General features: G+C 34.3%; 1 protein-coding gene across 3 annotated transcripts in view; it reads right to left on the bottom strand.

The window, feature by feature from the left end:
* Positions 1-19453, bottom strand: part of TBC1D32 (TBC1 domain family member 32) — a 268104-nt gene that overhangs the window by 195067 nt on the left and 53584 nt on the right. For all 3 annotated transcript variants that reach the window (XM_049900015.1, XM_049900007.1, XM_049900000.1), the window contains 7 exons: positions 18953-19045; positions 16494-16636; positions 12662-12789; positions 9093-9294; positions 8432-8514; positions 2959-3097; positions 42-129 (listed from right to left, as the gene is read on the bottom strand). In XM_049900015.1, coding sequence (XP_049755972.1) covers positions 42-129; positions 2959-3097; positions 8432-8514; positions 9093-9294; positions 12662-12789; positions 16494-16636; positions 18953-19045 — 876 coding nt within the window. The remainder of the gene's footprint in view (positions 1-41; positions 130-2958; positions 3098-8431; positions 8515-9092; positions 9295-12661; positions 12790-16493; positions 16637-18952; positions 19046-19453) is intronic.

Consider the following 19453-nt stretch of genomic DNA (forward strand, 5'->3'; position numbering starts at 1 on the left):
AAATGAAGCAATTATAGTTCTAATAAAAAGGAAAGTCTTACCTGAATTTTGTAACGCTATTGCACCTGCTGCTGTTGATGCCACTTGAGCAACCACAACTCCATAGCCAAACTTTTTATGCCTGCTGATCTGAAAACACAAATAAGGAACTCCAATGAGATGCAAGAAAACACAGCATGCTCATATAGGGTTATTGGTTTTTTTACAATGAGAATACTAAACATTCCATCAAGTAAAGATAATACTAGCAAGAACAAACAAAAAAATTACAATTAAAGAGTTTGTACTAATGCAATATTTTTGACAATCTTATTTCAGATCTTGGTTCTGGTCCCACCTCTAAAACTCAGTAGCTTTTTGACCTTGAACCTTTTTATAAGTTAAGTCTCTTCATACATAAAATAAGGGACTTAGGCTAGATGAAGATTAAGATTTATTACAACTCTAAATTGTATTATTCTATTGTTTACTTTTTTAGGTTGGTGCCATAGATTTCCTAATTAATATACATTTGTATTGAATGTGAGTTTGTTAACTAGGCTCTCAGATAATCAAACAATCAAAAAAAAATAGTATCTTTAACGTGACAATTATTTTTAAATACAATTTTTGTTCCTAAGAGAATTTTATATTATACAAAGAACTAATCTTTAACATTAATTCACAGATTTCTAAATAGCTCTGTACGTAACCATAATTTATTATTTTACAAAGGGAGCATTAGGTATGCATTCATAATAGAAATCAAAGAGAAAATAGCTCTTTATATAAATCAGAATAAGGAAATAATAAAGAGATATTATAAAATGTTCTTCCTGAGGCTCTGGCCAAGATCACATTAGTTAATAAAATGTTTCACTTGTACACAGAGTGAAGCAATTGCAATTTAGACTTTTTAAAAAATATTTCATAAAAAGGATGCATTTTTAATTTCAACTTTTTTAAAATATAAACTGCACACTTGCTGTTTTAATGCCTCCCCCCAAAAAAAGTAGTTAAAGAGAAACTAAAAGACCATGAGAAAGAATTAAGTATATTCCTCCTGTTTTCTGTTACTTAACATTTACAAATTTGCCTTCCTTTTCTATTTTTATTACTCATATTACCCATTTTCCTTAATTTACAATCCATCAGTTCTTTAGTCGGACGACAAAGAATTACAGCCAGATCTATGTCTATCTTTTCCCACTCACCTTCCTCCACAAGAACTAAAAAACACATTACTCATCAATATCCCCACTGATTCTGCTGATTCAGATGTTTGTAGCCATAGGGGCTTCCCAAATTCACGCTAAGTACTGAAGAGGCAGAGAAAATCTTAGAGAAGCTAGAGATGCTTTACTAAACAAGACTTTCACTACGTTAACATTGTCAAAGATAAGAAAAAAGAAACCTGGGCTCTAGTCTTCCTAGACTAGATTATTATTTTTTAATATGTAGAAACAAAAAGGGAAATGTAAACTGTTAAATAGTATATAAGAAGAGGCTCAGCCTCACCAACAGAGAAATGGAAGTTAAAACACTACAGTTTCATTTCTGTAAACTTAAAAAGTCTGAAAAACTTCTACACATTCTACAAGAAGTAATATACATATTCAAAGACATTGGAGGTGCCTGGGGCAAGGGAATGTATGCAGAGTGAAACAGAATGCTACATCAGAAATGACAGGGGAATAAAAATAATAAAACAAGAGAGGAACTTTTCATGGATAGGTGAGGACAGTATGCCATGAACTGAGGCAAGTAAGTAACTGAATTCTTTCTACCCCAAGTCCATTTAAATAACAAAATAAAAAATATGTTTTTATAAGCAAGAATGGCGAGACTACATCTTACATACTTTGGACATGTTATCAGGAGGGATCAGTCCCTGGAGAAGGACATCATGCTTGGTAAAGTAGAGGGTCAGCAAAAAAGAGGAAGACCCTCAACTAGATGGATTGACACAATGCCTGCAACAATGGGCTTAAGCATAACAATTGTGAGGATGGCGCAGGGCCGGGCAGTGTTTCATTCTGTTGTACATGGCGGTCGCTACGAGCCACAACAGACTGCACGGCATCTAACAACAGCGCGTTTATATATATAACAAAGCTAATATCATAAGCTCATGAACTAATGTTCACACGTTTTATTTATGAAGGAATGAGCATGGCCTGCACTCAGGGACTCTTTATTCTTCTTAAGCAAAGAAAACTCGAAAGAGTAAACTATTTTATTTATTATAAACAAAAGCAAAAAATTGCAATTGAAAAAAGTACGAGAAAGAGGAGAAGATAGTTTTGCAAGCAGGTAACCTAGTGACAACAAGAAACAACTGAGACAAGAGAGAAAAGAAAACAAAGAAGAAGGAAGAGAGGTAAGAAGGGGAGGGGAGAGAAGGCAAGAAAAAAAAAACTTTTAAAAGCACACCTGAGATTCCAAAAAACTCAAAAAGTCTGGGAGTATTTACTATGACGGCAAAAAGCTAAATACACCTGAGTGACCTCTGAGAGTATCACCGTATTATGAAACAGAAAAATACTTGGCTTTCTGAGAAAAGGCTAAATTATATTTTATTTAACAGTAGGAATAAGAGAATTCCTGTAAAAAAAATTTTTTATTAATAAAATAGGAGGTCCAAACCTTCACTGACATACACATTTAGGTACCCAATAGGCTTTTTTCTCCAGAAGTTCCACCCAGTTTCAGTATATCTAAAAAAAAAATTTATAAAACATCTGGATGCTTAACTAAAATTTTCAACTCCATTTGGTTGCTTTTCATCTTGTATAAGCATAGTCACAGATACCAACATTAATTCTCTAATTTTTCCTGAAAAAATATCAGGTTAAATATTATAATGCTATATGGTTTTTCAATTGAGGTTGAATAGCCTCTTCACACAGAGAAAGCAGAATAATATTCTTATGGCCTTTACAACAACAAAAATTTCTTGTGGCAGATGGTAATTCTTACCTGTAATTTTTTTGCATATCGGTTGAACATTAGGGTCACACATTCATTGATAGCACCTGTTTTTTGAAGAAGTAGTAGTCCTTTGGGGGTGGCAGCAAAATTCAGTAAATCATCTAATAAATTCTCTTCCCAAGCCATACTGAAACAATAGGTAAAAAAAAAAAAAAGACAGAATTTTTTAAAGTATACTCAAAACTGAAAAGAAAGAAAATACTTCAGCTTAATAAAATAAAACAAAACAAACCTATTGCCATTGAATTGATTCTGACTCATAGAGACCCTATAGGACCGAGTAGAACTGCCCCATAGGGTTTCCAAGGCTGTAATCTTTATGGAAGTAGACTGCCACAACTTAATACTAATAGTAACTGAACTTACAGAATACATGTTGGTTGCAAATTACTCAATAAATGCTTAATAAAACATAAAAGGCATAGTTTCTATGATAGTGAATTATTTTATTCTTACATATTCTATAAAAATAATTTTCCTTCACTGAATGAATCATTAACTGTGTATGTCAGAATTTTAATTACACCTAGGTTCTCATCCATGCCTTAATTTCATTCTATTTTCATATTATAACTCCGCTGTGCCTGGATTTCTCAAGCCCAACTCTCTATTATTTCTGTACTTTCTTTTGTTTATAATCTGTCTGTCTTCTGACTTTCTAAAACATAGCATGCATATTGTCTTTTATTTCTTCCATAAGTTTTTTATTTATTTTACTTTTGGGAATCATTTTTTTTTTATTTTTTCTCAAAACACATCTTTAAGAAAAGTCAACAACTTTCTCCAGAGAAAAAACTTGAAACACTGAGAAGACACACGAAGATAATAAAATTAAGGAGGGAAAAAAGTCCCAAATACATCAGTATTCCTAAATTGTAAAAAACGTATACTCATACTTAAAAAAATAAGAGAAAGCGTGGCAGATTGGATAAAAACACAAAATCTACTACTTAGAAGGGTAGAAATTGAAGGATAGAAAAAAAAATATATACTCTGTAAAACAGCTATTGATATACGATCCACCTCCCATCTGTAACTTCTTTTTCTCCACTGCCCAACCAGCCAAATTGGCTGTATGTCAAATCCAGTAATATCTTCACAAAAAATCTAATAAGAAGAGATTCCTTCCTTAAATAAAAACACAAACCATGACAAAAAGAAAGCATTTGGCTCTTAGAAAACAGTTGTGAAGTCTAGAGATTCACAATCCACTAGGCAACCTTGAGGCAAAAATGCACATATTGATTATGATCGAGAAGAAAAAAATCGCAAACAGCATTGATAAGCCAATATATCATTCCTGGACATTGGCCTACAAGTGGAATTCTTGTTATAGGAGGAAAAATAAAACAGATCACCAGGACTACCTTCTGAAGCACCTCTCTGTGAGTTCCAACTGCCAACCTTTCAGCCAGTAGTCAAGCTCTTAACAGAATGGTAGATTTAAATGTGTAACAATTATACTAGAAAAAAAAAAATTACAGTAAACTTTTAGAGAATTAACTATTTGCTGAGCCATTATACAGGTAAAGAACTGTGCAAAGGTTTTTTGGCTTGTTGGATTTTTTGTTTGTTTGTCTACCTAAAGCAAAAATTCATCTTTAACATTTATAGACTATTCTGTAAAATTCTAATTTTCACTTTTTAACCTATGTCAATACTCAATTATAAAATAAGAGAACCCTAGGAAAAAAAAAAAGAACATGTAGAGACCCTTAATTTAAAAAAAAAAAAAAAAATTTTCCCATTAATCTAACTCCATATCCAATTGATATTTGAAAAACAACATGAAAACACCTAAACTAAATTTTGATATATATATATATATATATATGTATATATACACACACACTTATTTAAATAATTTTCTGGTTCCAAAATATAATTAAACTAACTTTCATACATTTTAAAAATCCACAATTTAAATATAAATAAATTTCACTGACATTTAAAAACATTTTACTTCCAGTGAACTCTCCAGTTCGATTTCCAGTTTTGTTGTTGTTGTCATTAGGTGCCATCCAGTCGGTTCCAACTCATAGCGACCCTATGCACAACAGAATGAAACACTGCCCGGTCCTGCGCCATCCACCTTGTTGAGGGTCTTCTTCTTTTCTGCTGACCCTGTACTCTGCCAAGCATGATGTCCTTCTCCAGGGACTGATCCCTCCTGACTACATGTCCAAAGTATGTAAGACGCAGTCTCGCCATCCTTGCCTCTAAGGAGCATTTTAGCCGCACTTCTTCCAAAACAGATTTGTTCGTTCTTTTGGCAGTCCATGGTATATTCAACATTCATCGCCAACACCACAATTCAAAGGCGTCAACTCTTTTTCAGTCTTCCTTATTCATTGTCCAGCTTTCACATGCATATGATGCAACTGAAAATACCACAGCTTGGGTCAGGCGCACCTTAGTCTTCAGAGTGACATCTTTGCTCTTCAACACTTTGAAGAGGTCCTTTGCAGCAGATTTGCCCAGTGCAATGCGTCTTTTGATTTCTTGACTTCTGCTTCCGTGGCTGTTGATTGTGGATCCAAGTAAAATGAAATCCTTGACAACTTCAATCTTTTCTCCGTTTATCATGATGTTGCTCATTGGTCCAGTTGTGAGGATTTTTGTTTTCTTTATGTTGAGGTGCAATCCATACTGAAGGCTGTGGTCTTTGATCTTCATTAGTAAGTGCTTCAGGTTCTCTTCCCTTTTAGCAAGCAAGGTTGTGTCATCTGCATAACACAGGTTGTGAATGATTCTTCCTCCAATCTTGATGCCCCGTTCTTCTTCATATAGTCCAGCTTCTCATATTATTTGTTCAACATACAAGATAAAATTGGTATGGTGAAAGAATACAACCCTGAGGCACGCCTTTCCTGACTTTAAACCAATCAGTATCCCCTTGTTCTGTCCAAACAACTGCCTCTTGATCTATGTAAAGGTTCCTCAAGAGCACAATTAAGTGTTCGGGAATTCCCATTCTTCCCAGTGTTATCCCTAGTTTGTTATGATCCACACAGTCAAATGCCTTTGCATAGTCAATAAAACACAGATAAACATCCTTCTGGTATTCTCTGCTTTCAGCCAGGATCCATCTGGCATCAGCAATGATATCCCTGGTTCCATGTCCTCTTCTGAAACCAGCCTGAATTTCTGGCAGTTCCCTGTCAATATACTGCTGCAGCCATTTTTGAACGATCTTCAGCAAAATTTTGCTTGCGTGTGATATTAATGATATTGTTCTATAATTTCCACATTCGGTTGGATCACCTTTCTTGGAATAGGCATAAATGTGGATCTCTTCCAGTCAGTTGGCCAGGTAGCTGTCTTTCATATTTCTTGGCATAGAGGAGTGAGCACCTCCAGTGTTGCATCTGTTTCTTGAAACATCTCAATTGATATTCCATCAATTTCTGGAGCCTTGTTTTTCGCCAATGCCTTGAGAGCAGCTTGGACTTCTTCCTTCAGTACCGTTGGTTCCTGATCATATGCCACCTCTTGAAATGGTTGAATATCGGCTAATTCTTTTTGGTATAATGACTCTGTGTATTCCTTCCATTTTCTTTTGATGCTTCCTGTGTTGTTTAATATTTTCCCCATGGAATCCTTCACTATTGCAACTCGAGGCTTGAATTTTTTCTTCAGTTCTTTCAGCTTGAGACACACTGAGCGTGTTCTTCCCTTTTGGTTTTCCATCTCCAGCTCTTTGCACGTGCCATTATAATACTTTACTTTGTCTTCTCGAGAGGCCCTTTGAAATATTGTGTTCAGTTCTTTTACTTCATGAATTCTTCCTTTTGCTTTAGCTGCTTGACGCTCAAGATCAAGTTTCAGAGTCTCCTCTGACATCCATCTTGGTCTTTTCTTTCTTTCCTGTCTTTTCAGTGACCTCTTGCTTTCTTCAAGGATGATGTCCTTGATGTCATTCCACAACTCGTCTGGTCTGCAGTCACTAGTGTTCAATGCATCAAATCTATTCTTCAGATGGTCTCTAAATTCACATGGGATATACTCAAGGTCATATTTTGGCTCTCGAGGACTTGCTCTGATTTTCTTCAGTTTCAGCTTGAACTTGCATATGAGCAATTGATGGTCTGTTCCACAGTCGGCCCCTGGCCTTGCTCTGATTCATGATATTGAGATTTCCATCATCTCTTTCCAGAGATGCAATCAATTTGATCTCTGCGTATTCCATCTGGCGAGGTCCATGTGTATAACAGTCGCCGTTTATGTTGGTGAAAGAAGGTATTTGCAATGAAGAAGTCGTTGGTCTTGCAAAATTCTATCGTTCTATCTCCGACATTGTTTCTATCATCAAGGCCATCTTTTCCAACTACTGATTCTTCTTCTTTGTTTCCAACTTTTGCGTTCCAATCGCCAGTAATTATCAACGCATCTTGATTGCATGTTCGATCAATTTCAGACTGCAGCAGCTGATAAAAATCTTCTGTTTCTTCATCTTTGGCCCTAGTGGTTGGTGCATAAATTTGAATAACAGTCGTATTAACTGGTCTTCCTTGTAGGCGTATGGATATAATACTATCACTGACAGTGTTGTACTTCAGGATAGATGTTGAAACGTTCTTTTTGACAATGAATGCAACACCATTCTTCTTCGAGTTGTCATTACCAGCATAGTAGACTATATGATTGTCCAATTCAAAATGACCAAAACCAGTCCATTTCAGCTCACTAATGCCTAGGATATCGATGTTTATGCGTTCCATTTCATTTTTGACGATTTCCAATTTTCCTAGATTCATACTTTGCACATTCCACGTTCCAATTATCAATGGATGTTTGCAGCTGTTGCTTCTCATTTTGAGTCGTGCCACATCAGCAAATGAAAGCCCCGAAAGCTTTACTCCATCCACGTCATTAAGGTCGACTCTACTTTGAGGAGGTAGCTCTTCCCCAGTCATCTTTTGAGAGCCTTCCAACCTGGGGGGCTCATCTTCCAGCACTTTATCAGACAATGTTCCGCTGTTATTCATAAGGTTTTCATTGGCTAATCCTTTTCAGAAGTAGACTGCCGGGTCCTTCTTCCTAGTCTGTCTTAGTCTGAAACCTGTCCTGCATGGGTGACCCTGCTGGTATCTGAATACCGGAGGCATAGCTTCCAGCATCACAGCAACACACAAGCCCCCACAGTACAACAAACTGACAGACAACATTAAGATATGGTAATCCTCTAAATTTTCTGGCAACATTACAATATGTTGGATTTCCTAATCCAATATGTAAATAAGGAATGAAGCTAACATAATAAAAGTTGCTAGATTTTTAAAGGTTACAAATAAAGTATCACATGCTTGCTAAAGTTTCTCCTAGATGTACCTGTATGCATTTGATCCTGGATGTACACATTTACCTTCCTGTAAAATATTCTTGCTATAGTAATTACATTATGATTGTAAACTTATTTCAATAACTGTAAAAACAGATGAGTTTAATTAATTGTACTTACATGTTTTGGGATTCCTGGCTTACTGAAGAAACAGAATCAGAACCCTCTACTGGGGTAGGAATTCTTTCTGATAGCAAACATGTCTACGAAAAATAGCAGATTGATTTACATTACTCTTGTTCTTACTGACAGTATTACTCATAAGATCTGTTAAACTACAATTTTATTTTTTTGATGTTTAATATAACTTAAATTTTCTTCAAGATTTAAATTATTAATTACATATCATGAAAAGTACTTAATAAATGAAGCATGTAATATTAAAAAAAAGAGTATTAGTATTCTACTCTACTGGACTATTGCTACACTATGATCATAAGTATCTACAACAAAAAGAAAGTCCAGCTGTCTCTAAAAATTGCTTAGAAATAACTTTCAAAGAGGAATGTTAGTCTATAAAAGGAAAATTTACTTAAAGCCTCTCCTACCAGAAGAAAGAATTTTCCAGTGCCCCGTTGGATCTTACTGTCCCACTAGGAGGGGAGGTACTGAAGTATCTCTGTGCCAAATTAAAAAGTATCATGTCCCTTTGGGTCTTGTGATGCTAAAGAAGTAATATTTCTCCAGCAAAATATTTTCTCTAAGGTATAATACTACAATAGTGACTACATCTGAAATAAAGATTTGCAAAGAGGAAAAAAAGAAGCTTGAAAATACTTACCTTCTTCCATGCTTTTGCTACAGATTCATGCAAACTATAAGGAATTAACACCTGCAGACCTTCACAAGTACCATATATTTGTCGGCACACAGAAATAAAAGCTCCTTTAACCACAGGCAACATCTCTGATCCAGAAAAAATGGGACTATCTTCATCAAGAAGTTTTTTTGAAAATTGGGCAATTACGTGAGCACCTGTAGGACTAAAAGATGATACCTAAAGGTGGTTCCAAATTCAGATAGTCTTAACTTCATAAAGTACTTAACTTCATAAAGTACTACCAAAAAGACTAGCCTTGTCATCAAACATCCTCACTCAGTGGACTCTCCTTTGGTCCTCCTCTATCCTTTCTCACCCGTCAATATTCCTGTTCCCACCAATATACAGATGTCTAAAAATGAGCACAGTTTTAGCAGACTGGAGGAAAGAATAAACATAGAGAAAAAAAGCAATAAAATTATACACTTATAAGGTTCTAGACTCCATAGGACCAGGGCCATATCTAAGTGCTCTTGATTCTACAATAAAAACATAATCCTGTTCTCCATCCCTAGCACTTGTTAGCATCTTCCCCATCCCTTTAACAGGACTTAGTCCTCCCATCTCAAATACTGAAATGATTTTAATAATTAAAATTGATAATAATAGTAATAGATAAGTAATCATTTAGTAAATGCTCATAATGTCAGATACTATTCTAAGTATTTTAAATGCATTAACTCATTTAATCCTTACAACAAACCTATGAGGTAGGTATGCTATTAATCAATTTTTACACATTTAAGGAGTGCATTCAGTTGGTGCAGCTCTTTAAACTCCCCCTTTTTCTTTTCCCCATGCCACTGACATTATCCTTCATTCTCCATTTGGATAATTGCTTCACCATAATGCTATTTAACTTGTTCCTTTAGTTCCCTACATTTTCTATACATTCATAATTAAATCTTAAGACCTGGTTAGATTTAGGTTAAGTTTTTTTTGGGGGGGGGCACAAAATAACTTCATAGGAAGTTGCTGCTGTGTACTTTCTGTTGCATGGCATCATGAGGACCACAGTATCATTGCTCCAATTTAAAAAATAATTAGAAGGACAGATGTCATCAGCTGGACCCTTCTGGTAAAAAGTCTTCTCATCAACATTTCACACAGTGGTTTTAGCATATACTAATAAAGCTTCCTAGATCTACTATTTCATTAGAGACTACCAAAAGGGGATTTTCAAATTATATCATTATGTTTGCATCTATTAGCTAGAATTCTTTTAGTTACACTAAAATACAGTTTGTCCAGGAAAGGTCAGAAAAATGTTTGAATCTTTTTTTTTGTTTTGTTTTTTAATCAATTTGCAAAGTAATGAGTTGGTGAGTTGGTACTCTAACAACCTCAACATGTACACCAATAAGGCCTATTTTTTAATTTTTTTTTAATCTTTTTAAAGCCATACTTTTTATGTACTTTATGTATTTTAATCCATTTTAGTTATTTTTTGATCCTCAAATTGCCCATCTTCAAAGAGTGGGAGGCCCCTTCTGGTTAGTGCCGATGTACTTTTGACACTATCCCTTTAGTCTTAGATAGCTTACTTGCTTCCACAAATGATAAGATATCCCAGGATCACCTTGTACATTTCCTGACCCAAACCCAGAATCAACCATTTCTTTTAAGATCCCTGCCTCATCTTAGTGGGAAAAAAATTTAAAGACCATAATCTGGGTGCCAGCTCATTGCTATGGAGTTGTCATTATTTCCAGGCCTTTTTGGTGGTAGTGCTAGGAAAAAAAATGTAATTTTTAAGAGAAAAAAAATGGTAAGTTTATACTTATATTTCCATTTTAAATTTAAGATTACAGAGGTTTATTTAACTCCTCTAATTTTTCACTTTTCTTTTTTCTCTTATACTAAAAATCTTAGTTCCTTATGATATTAACATAATTACTTATTCGCTTTACCTTAGAAAATACAAGCAATAGTTTCAAAATAACACCACCAATACTACTTCTAAAAACATATTGAATGCAATTTTAATATTACTTTAGGGCTTTTCTTTTTTTTTAACCTTAGAATATATCCCACTAGAAACGTTCCATCAAAATAATGTCACTTGAAGTAATTCTTTTCTCTGCGTGGACATATCACTAACTTGATGATTTAATACTTAAATTCACCTATTTCCATTTGTGTACAGTTTTAAGAACCGTGACTCTTTTTGCTATTTTTAATTTTGTTTCAAATATGTAAAACAGTTACATGATTTCAAAATCAAATCTAAGTACACACAAAATATAACCCCAGGTGTCTAACTTCCATACCTGCCTCTCCATGTATTTCTCTCCCTTCCCTGAAAAGTAACCATTATTATTACTTTTCAGTTTACCCTTCCATTATTTATTTTTGAAAAATATAATCAAGCATGGCTTTATTTATCCCTATCCCCCCTTCCTTAGATAAAAGGTAGCATTCTATAAGCATCTTTGGCTTTTTTTTTTTTTAATTTAACAATATTATATCCTGAAGATAACTCCACAGCAGTACAGGGAAATAGTCCTCATTCCTTTTTACATTTACTTAGTGCTCCATTGTATAAACATAATTTAATCAACGAGCCTCTTGTTACTGGACATTTGAGATGATTCCAGTGCTTTGCTTATGCAAATAATCAGAATGTATACTCTTAACCACTGCACAATGAAGACTCAGAAGAAATCTTGGAAAATAAACTGGAAATATTTCAAAATTAAAATGTGCATGCTCTCTGTCCTAGAAATACCACCTACTGAAATTTTTTTAAAAAGGCTAATATATAAGAGATTTGAAGAACATTTATAATAGAGCTATCAAAGAAGGTAAAACCTAGAAACAACCTAATGCCCATTAATTGGGGAAATGTTTGAATAAATTATAATAAATCCATACTAAAAAGTATTACAAAGCTATTAATTTTTTTTTTTTTTTTTTACTCTGTACTCTCCTGGAAAGTTGCCAGGGTTGTACATAAAAAAAAGCAAAATGCAGGGTAATGTATAAATGATCCTATTTCAGCAAAGGATAAATGAAAATTCTATAAATGTGTATATATGTTTGGTGCATCACTATAAGCTCAGAGTAAATCAGAAACATTTTAGTTACATTAAAATATTACCATAGTTAAGCCAGGTAATGGAACTAGGTGATGGAAGAGAAGAAAGGGAAATAGTTAACCTCTCTTTTGTACACCTTTGTGTGGTTTGACTGAATCAATCATGTGTGGCTTCGAAAGTTTAAAAGGGAAAGAACAAGGAAGCAGGTAATGAGGGGGAACAAAGGTCCCAGTTAGTGTGGAACTTCCTATTCTTATTTTGAAATTATGGACGTCTGGTTCTACTCTGCCAGCGCAATCCATAATCCTTCCTGGCTACTCCTTCAATCTTTTAAAGGTCATCTAATATTTTATCGGTGGCTTAGTCAGGAAACCTAACTGGAACAGTGATCCAGGTATTCATTATTAGTATATATAACATGACATTTTGGAAACTTTTAGTCAAATACAGAAAATATACTTAAAAAAAAAGCTATTTAATGTAGATACATACTTTTCTTCTTCAGAAGAGTTCACATTCTCTCCATAAAGAAGTAAAATAAGACCTTCTTCTACAGATGCAATTCTTGCCAAAATATCAGCTATGTGAATTAAAGCTGTTTCAGAGCAATGTGAAGCAGCCTGTACATTAAAAAGATAACAAGACAAATCATATAATTTTATGACATGCTACATAATACAGATGAAAATTCAATGGTGGTAGTGTCATTTAATAAAGTTATATTACCATAGCAGAAAAATTTAATGATTTGTTTGCTTGTGAAATGATACATATGAACTAAATGTGTCATTACACTACATGCTCATACCAGCAGAGTTGATGAGGCAAATAAACACAGATTTTTCACTCAAACCAGTTACTGTTTACCAAGATGGGTTTAGAGAACTGCAGCTCATGTTACAGTTTTATACAAAATTCTGCTGACAAATGCAGTTGCTCTTTTATTTCTACTTTATCCTTTGTTTCCCACCCATTGGGCTCCTGTATAGCTAATCAAATTACACGTAATGTATAACATACTACTGTCCTTTATAAGGAAAACCATCCCCTCCCACAGCTGACTGGGTCATGAGTAAGCCAATTCATGGACTGGCCCATGGCCAATGATGTCACCTTGTAAGAAAACATAAGCTGAATCAATCATATTTTCTGGCTTTTCGTTTTTAGATGGAAATACTAAAAAACTTCCGCCAATGTATATCAAAACAGTACAATGCAAATACTGAAAACTGGGGAGTCATGTTTATACTAGGGCTCATAAAGAACTCTAAGTCTGCCATACTTCCTGTTCTTTCTGGGACCTGCTTATTTACCTGTACCTGGTTGGATGCCAATATATATATACTCTATAATAAATCTCAATGTGTATCTATATCTTGCAAGCAATACATTCTAATAAATTCAGCTGGTTAGCTTTATAAATCAGGTATATTCACCTGGAGAAGGAACCTTAATATATTAGCCAGTTTTTACTTTTACTTTTCACACTAATTATCTTTAAACACACACACACACTTCTCTACCTAGGATACTTCTCTTTAAAAACAAAAATAAAACCTACTCCCCTATTAGAGCAGGTTCATTAAAGGCAATTCTTTCTCAGTTCTATATTCCCAAAATCCAGTGTAGTGCTAGTGTTATGACTTTGGCTCAACGTACAATGCTGAATGTCTTCAATTAGATACTGGATGTCTACTATGTGTCAGAGCTCCAGTCCCTAATCTCAAGAATAAATAATTCTAGCATAATATAAGTATAATTAAAAAGTATATAATACAGGAATATAGAGAAACAAATATCTAACTTTTGGAGAGAGAATCGGGAGGAAATTCGATGAAATATTCATGAAATAATCTATAGTCTGAAGAGAGGAATTTTCCATGTAGGCCAAGTTTAGGACTCCCCAAGGTGAGGAAAAAGTATGCAAACACATGGAGATATAAAAAACTTATTTATAGAATACAAGTGGTCTATTATAACTGGAGTACATGGTCATGAAAATAGGTAGGGAACAAGAAAATAGAAAACTTGGCAAATGCCAGCTTAAAAAGTTGGAAATTTATCCAGCAAGCAACAAGCAGGAAAGTACAAGGCAGCCTTGGTGGTAATATGGAGTACAGGCTGGAAAGCTGAAAAACAGGAAGTAGAAAAGCAGATAAAGAAATTATTATATATTCCAGGTAAGAAATTACTGGGGCTTAAACTAAAGCAGACGCAGTTGGGATTAAGAGGAATAAATGGATTGCAGAGATATGTAGGAAAACCAATCTACAGGTCTTAATTACTAATTGAATGAAAAGAATGAAGAAGGAGTTTAAGTTGCCAAGAGCCCCATCACCACAGAGGGAAACAGAAGGAAGCCTGGAGAAATGGACCAGGAGCAGAAAAATACTACTGCTTTGAAAATGTCGTGTTGGATTTGCTCATGGAATAACTGAAAAAGATCTTCATCAGGTAGCTACACACAAAGCTGCAGTAAAAAAAAAAATCTAAATTTAGGGGTTCACTGCACATCTAATTCATTGAATGGAGAAAATGAACCAGTAAATGAGTACAGAAAGAAAAGAAAATGAACCAAGTCCTCAACTCCCCCAGAGGCCTGAAAGTGGCACCCTAAGAGGTGACTGAGAAAAAATGGACAGAAAGGGAAAGAAAAGAAAGTCAGAAAGAATAATTTTATGGTAGTCAAGTAAAGAGAATTTCAAAAGTTGTCAACTGTGTTCAGGGTCAGGTAAATACTGGCCTAAAAAGCAGTCACTAAGTAGCTATTTAGGAAGGTATGGGCAAGAGCAATCAGAGCAGCACTACAATGTGATAATTTGAAAAATTATTGGGAGGCAACGGAATCAAGGCAATAATGACAATAAATAAGCTTAATAAAAGGCTTGATCATTAAAGGGATCAGATATTAGGTGGTAGCTAAAGATGCACATAGGGTAACCAAGAGCTTCCCCATCCCAATTATGAGCAAACTTGAGCATATTTACTGGTAAAGGGAAGATGCGAAAAGAAAATAAAAAGTTAAAGATATATGAAAGTAAAGACACAAGCAGTAACTATGATGCAAGACATTTCTCAGCTCCAATACGACTTATATTCCACAATACCATTGATATTACAACATTCTATTATATTATATTGTGTATTATGAATTCTACTTGTTTCTTCTCTGCTTAGCTTATTCTCCCAAGGTTGCCTGTAAGATCATCAAACTAATTTATCGCTATATGCACTTATAAATTTCCTAGAATTCCACACTTTATACTACAGTCACATAAATGTTTAAAACATGTTTCCTGAATGAGTGATGCCTAATGAATGGACGAATGGATGGGCAGTTGTCCAGCCCATGAAGAGACAGGGATATGAGGGAAATAAAACTAGAAAAACACTACATTGAAAGTCAACAACCTTTAGCCCATTGATGAGCTTTTGAAGTTATTTCCCAGAAGTCAGAGAAACAGAGGGATATATCAGCCAGAGACCAGGGCTTACAGTCACAGTACTAAATCTGTCACTTGTTTAAATGTGTGATCTTGAGCAAGTCACTTCTTTCAGCCACAGTTGTGAGGATTAAACTATATCATATAAAGGAATATACTGTGCAAATGTAAAAAGAGACACATATTTCAAAACTGGGATTGTAAATAAGCTTTCTTTGCAAAGTAATACTGTTGTTATGTGCCGTCAGTCAATTCCAACTCACAGCAACCCTACAGGACAGAGTAGAACTACCCCACTGGGTTTCCTAGACTGTAATTTTTACAGGAGCAGATCACCAGGTCTTTTCTCCTGTGGAGTGTTGGACGGTTCAAACCTCAAACCTTTCAGTTAGCAGCAGGGCGTTTAACCATTGTGCCACCAGGGCTTCTTAAATTAATACAAGTTCTTCTTAATCTGAAACAGAGTTGGCTTGTCAGGAAAATAATCATATTTCCAAAGGCTATAAAATTACCATTACAGCAAATAACAAAACATTCACAAGATTTATTAGACTTGCAAGACAAATAGCTTCTTAACAGAGTGGAATAGAATTTTTCTAAGTTCTTCACATCAGCAAATCTAAGCCTGATTGGAAAAAAATTTTAAGATGTTATATGTACTTTTCCCCCACAATGTCATAACTAATAAATCAACTGACTGCATAGACTATGACTTAACTATAAATAAAAGTCTATATCAGCACAAAATATATTCACATATGGAAATAAGTTGTAACGAAATAATATTTCAAATACATCAAGTTTAGAAATAAAGTCGCATTGAATATTCACTAACACCCAGTTAAGAGAGACTCTTTCACTCTTTAGGAAATAATACCAACCTCAGTTCCTTTCATTAAATTATGAATAGGCTGAAGAAGTGCCTCTATCACAGTGTTGTTATATAAGCATTCAATTGCACATTCTTTTTGATCACAGAGTATCCGTAGAACTTCAGTGACCATACTTGCAGGAGAGTAATTCTCTGACAAACAAAAAGCATTTTTAAATATGAAAACTTAAAACATTAAATAAAAACCAAAAACCAAACCCACTGCCGTCAATTCTGACTCATAGAGACCCTATAGGACAGAGCTGAACTGCCCATAGAGTTTCCAAGGAGCGCCTGGTGGATTTGAACTGCTGCTCTCTTGGTTAGCAGCCGTAGCACTTAACCACTACAGCACCAGGGTTTCCATACTCAGTACTTTTTACTTATGCTTTAGATATTGCTCTTACAAAAAATTCAACATCAAGATCAATTAAATAGTTCAAAAATCACAACTCAACTTCCAAAGGATGATGTATTACCAAAATCATAACCTGAACCTTAAGGGGCTATCAATTATCTTAATATATCCTCAAGTTAATAAAAAGCAAGTAAATGACAACAAATATGAATGCCAAAAGACAAGAACATAAGATCATTTTCTCTTTAATGTTGAATTACTGCTTGACATTGAGGATGTGGTTTCAAGCAAACTCAACTCCCTTCTCTTCCTAGCAAACACTTTTATTTGCTTTTACTTTCTTTCTTTTCTCAAATAATGTATTCAAGTGTTGAGTCTAGTAGAAAATTAAACCATAGTCATTAAAACTAGATGATCACTGACCAAAATGAAGACAGAGAGGAGGAAACTTCTATGCAATCTAGTATACATCCCTTGTTACTACAGAACCAATGAAAAGAATGAGTGTTTTAAAGATTTTCTTTTAAAATATATACCGGAAAACATATATGCACATATAAATGTAACACTGGGAATAGTCACTGAAAGATGTATATAATATTTTTAGTTTTATAATTAATGTATTTTCAGATATTTGACCTCACAATATTGGTTGTCCCAGTAAGATACAATACTAAGACTAGCACCAAAGCTCTTAATTTACATTATAATATTCTGTACTCCATGAACACAATAAGACTTCAAGCCAGTACTTGATAAAAAGGAAATGAAAAAGGAAGTTCAGTGATTTTCAACCAGTTCCAAATGAGAAACATTGTCTGCAATGAGAGATATTATTGATCAGCATATGGTCTTTCTTTCGTCTAATCACCTATTATTTAATGTGTGCCTACTATATGCCAGATATTGTACTAGGCATTGTAAACAGAGAAGTAAATAAGATTAAAATGTCCAACAGATGCCATTAAAAAAAAAAAAATTAAACTAAGAAAGACAATTTTTATGATAAAGAAAGCATGGAATATTGCAGATATACACGGCAAGGGAATCTAACCTAGTACTTCATACATGCAAATGATATAAAGGCAGAAAAAAACCTTAGAACCACTGTTAGAATTAATAGCCTATTATAACTGCATAGTTAAAACCTACTAGTTGATAAATAAGGGGTCTTTGTAGGGCTACAATTAAGCACTCACAGGCTTGGCAGTTCTAACTCACCCAGTGGCTCCATGGGAAAAAGACCTCGCGATACGCTCCTATAAAGATTACAGCCTAGGCTAGGAAACCCAATGGGGTAGTTCTGCTCTGTTATATAGGGTTGCAGTGAGTTGGAATCAAGTCAATGGTACACAGAAACAACAGTTGATAAATGTATTACATAGCACTAAAGTATGGCTTAAATTATTTTTTAATTTGATCCACTTGAGATCTTCTAAGATTTTGTGCCAGCATTTTTAAGGGAGCATCCAGTTTCAGAACACTATGATTCTATAGGTTATGGAAGTGTTCTGTTATTAATTCTTTAGTTTGAAAATGATTAGTTATTTAAGGAAAATTGTGTAAAAGTTATCTTTTATATGTTAGCATTTTAAAACATTTTTATAAGTCAGTCAATAGCCATAAGACTAAAACAGGAAATTTTCTCTTTTATTCTTCAGCTAAAAAAGAAAAACAAACCCAAAAAAATCCTGATAAAGATTGAAGTTTTGGATGTCAACCAAAACAAGCAAGCTTATCAAAACGTTCAGGAAGGTATACAGATAGTATAACAAGTAGCAAAAAAAAACACATCGGTAGCTGTCAATCAAGCTTCTCTTAATATCGTTCCATGAGAACACATTGATATTTAAAAATAACAACATTAAACTTCTCGGTGAAATTGATTATAAATAAAAAGGTAGTAAATTAGGAGTATCTTAAAATACCAATGAGCAAAATTAAATTTCATGGCTTACTTTCAGGACCAATGTAATTTTTTTGAGTAATACTGTATCTTCATGAAACTTATTTACTAAACTGAGTCAGTCACTCCAAACATCTAGACACTAGAATATTTCAGTATTTTCAGATGTTTTCAATTGCTTTATTTAAACAAAGAGCAGAATTACCTGAGTGTGCAGCTGACGTCGTCTTTGGACAACTTGGTGAATAATAGATAAGCTGGGTAAACAGAACCAGCAGATCTGTAAGAGATACTGAATCTTTAAAAAGGAAAAAGAAAAAGAAAAATTAGTCTCTAACATACACTTACAAGTTAGAAAAATTTAACTGAGCTGCCATTCACCTACATGATTGAATTTTTTATAATGACTGTCCTGCAATCAGGACTAAAAGGGATGTAGCTACATACCCTAGAAGAAAAAAAAAAAAAAAAACATTGCTGTGAGTCAACTCCAACTCATAGCAACCCAATAGGACAGAGTAGAACTGCCCCATAGAGTTTCCAAGGAGAGCCTGGTAGATTCGAACTGCCAATATTTTGGTTAGCAACCACAGCACTTAACCATTACACCACCAGGGTTTCCTATCCTAGAAGAGACCATACAAATTTCTAATTTTTAATACTCCATAGAAATGGGATGACTGAGCTCGATTAGCATTTACATAAT

This window comes from Elephas maximus, chromosome 1, assembly GCF_024166365.1.
Source record: "Elephas maximus indicus isolate mEleMax1 chromosome 1, mEleMax1 primary haplotype, whole genome shotgun sequence".
Classification (NCBI taxonomy): Eukaryota; Metazoa; Chordata; class Mammalia; order Proboscidea; family Elephantidae; genus Elephas; species Elephas maximus.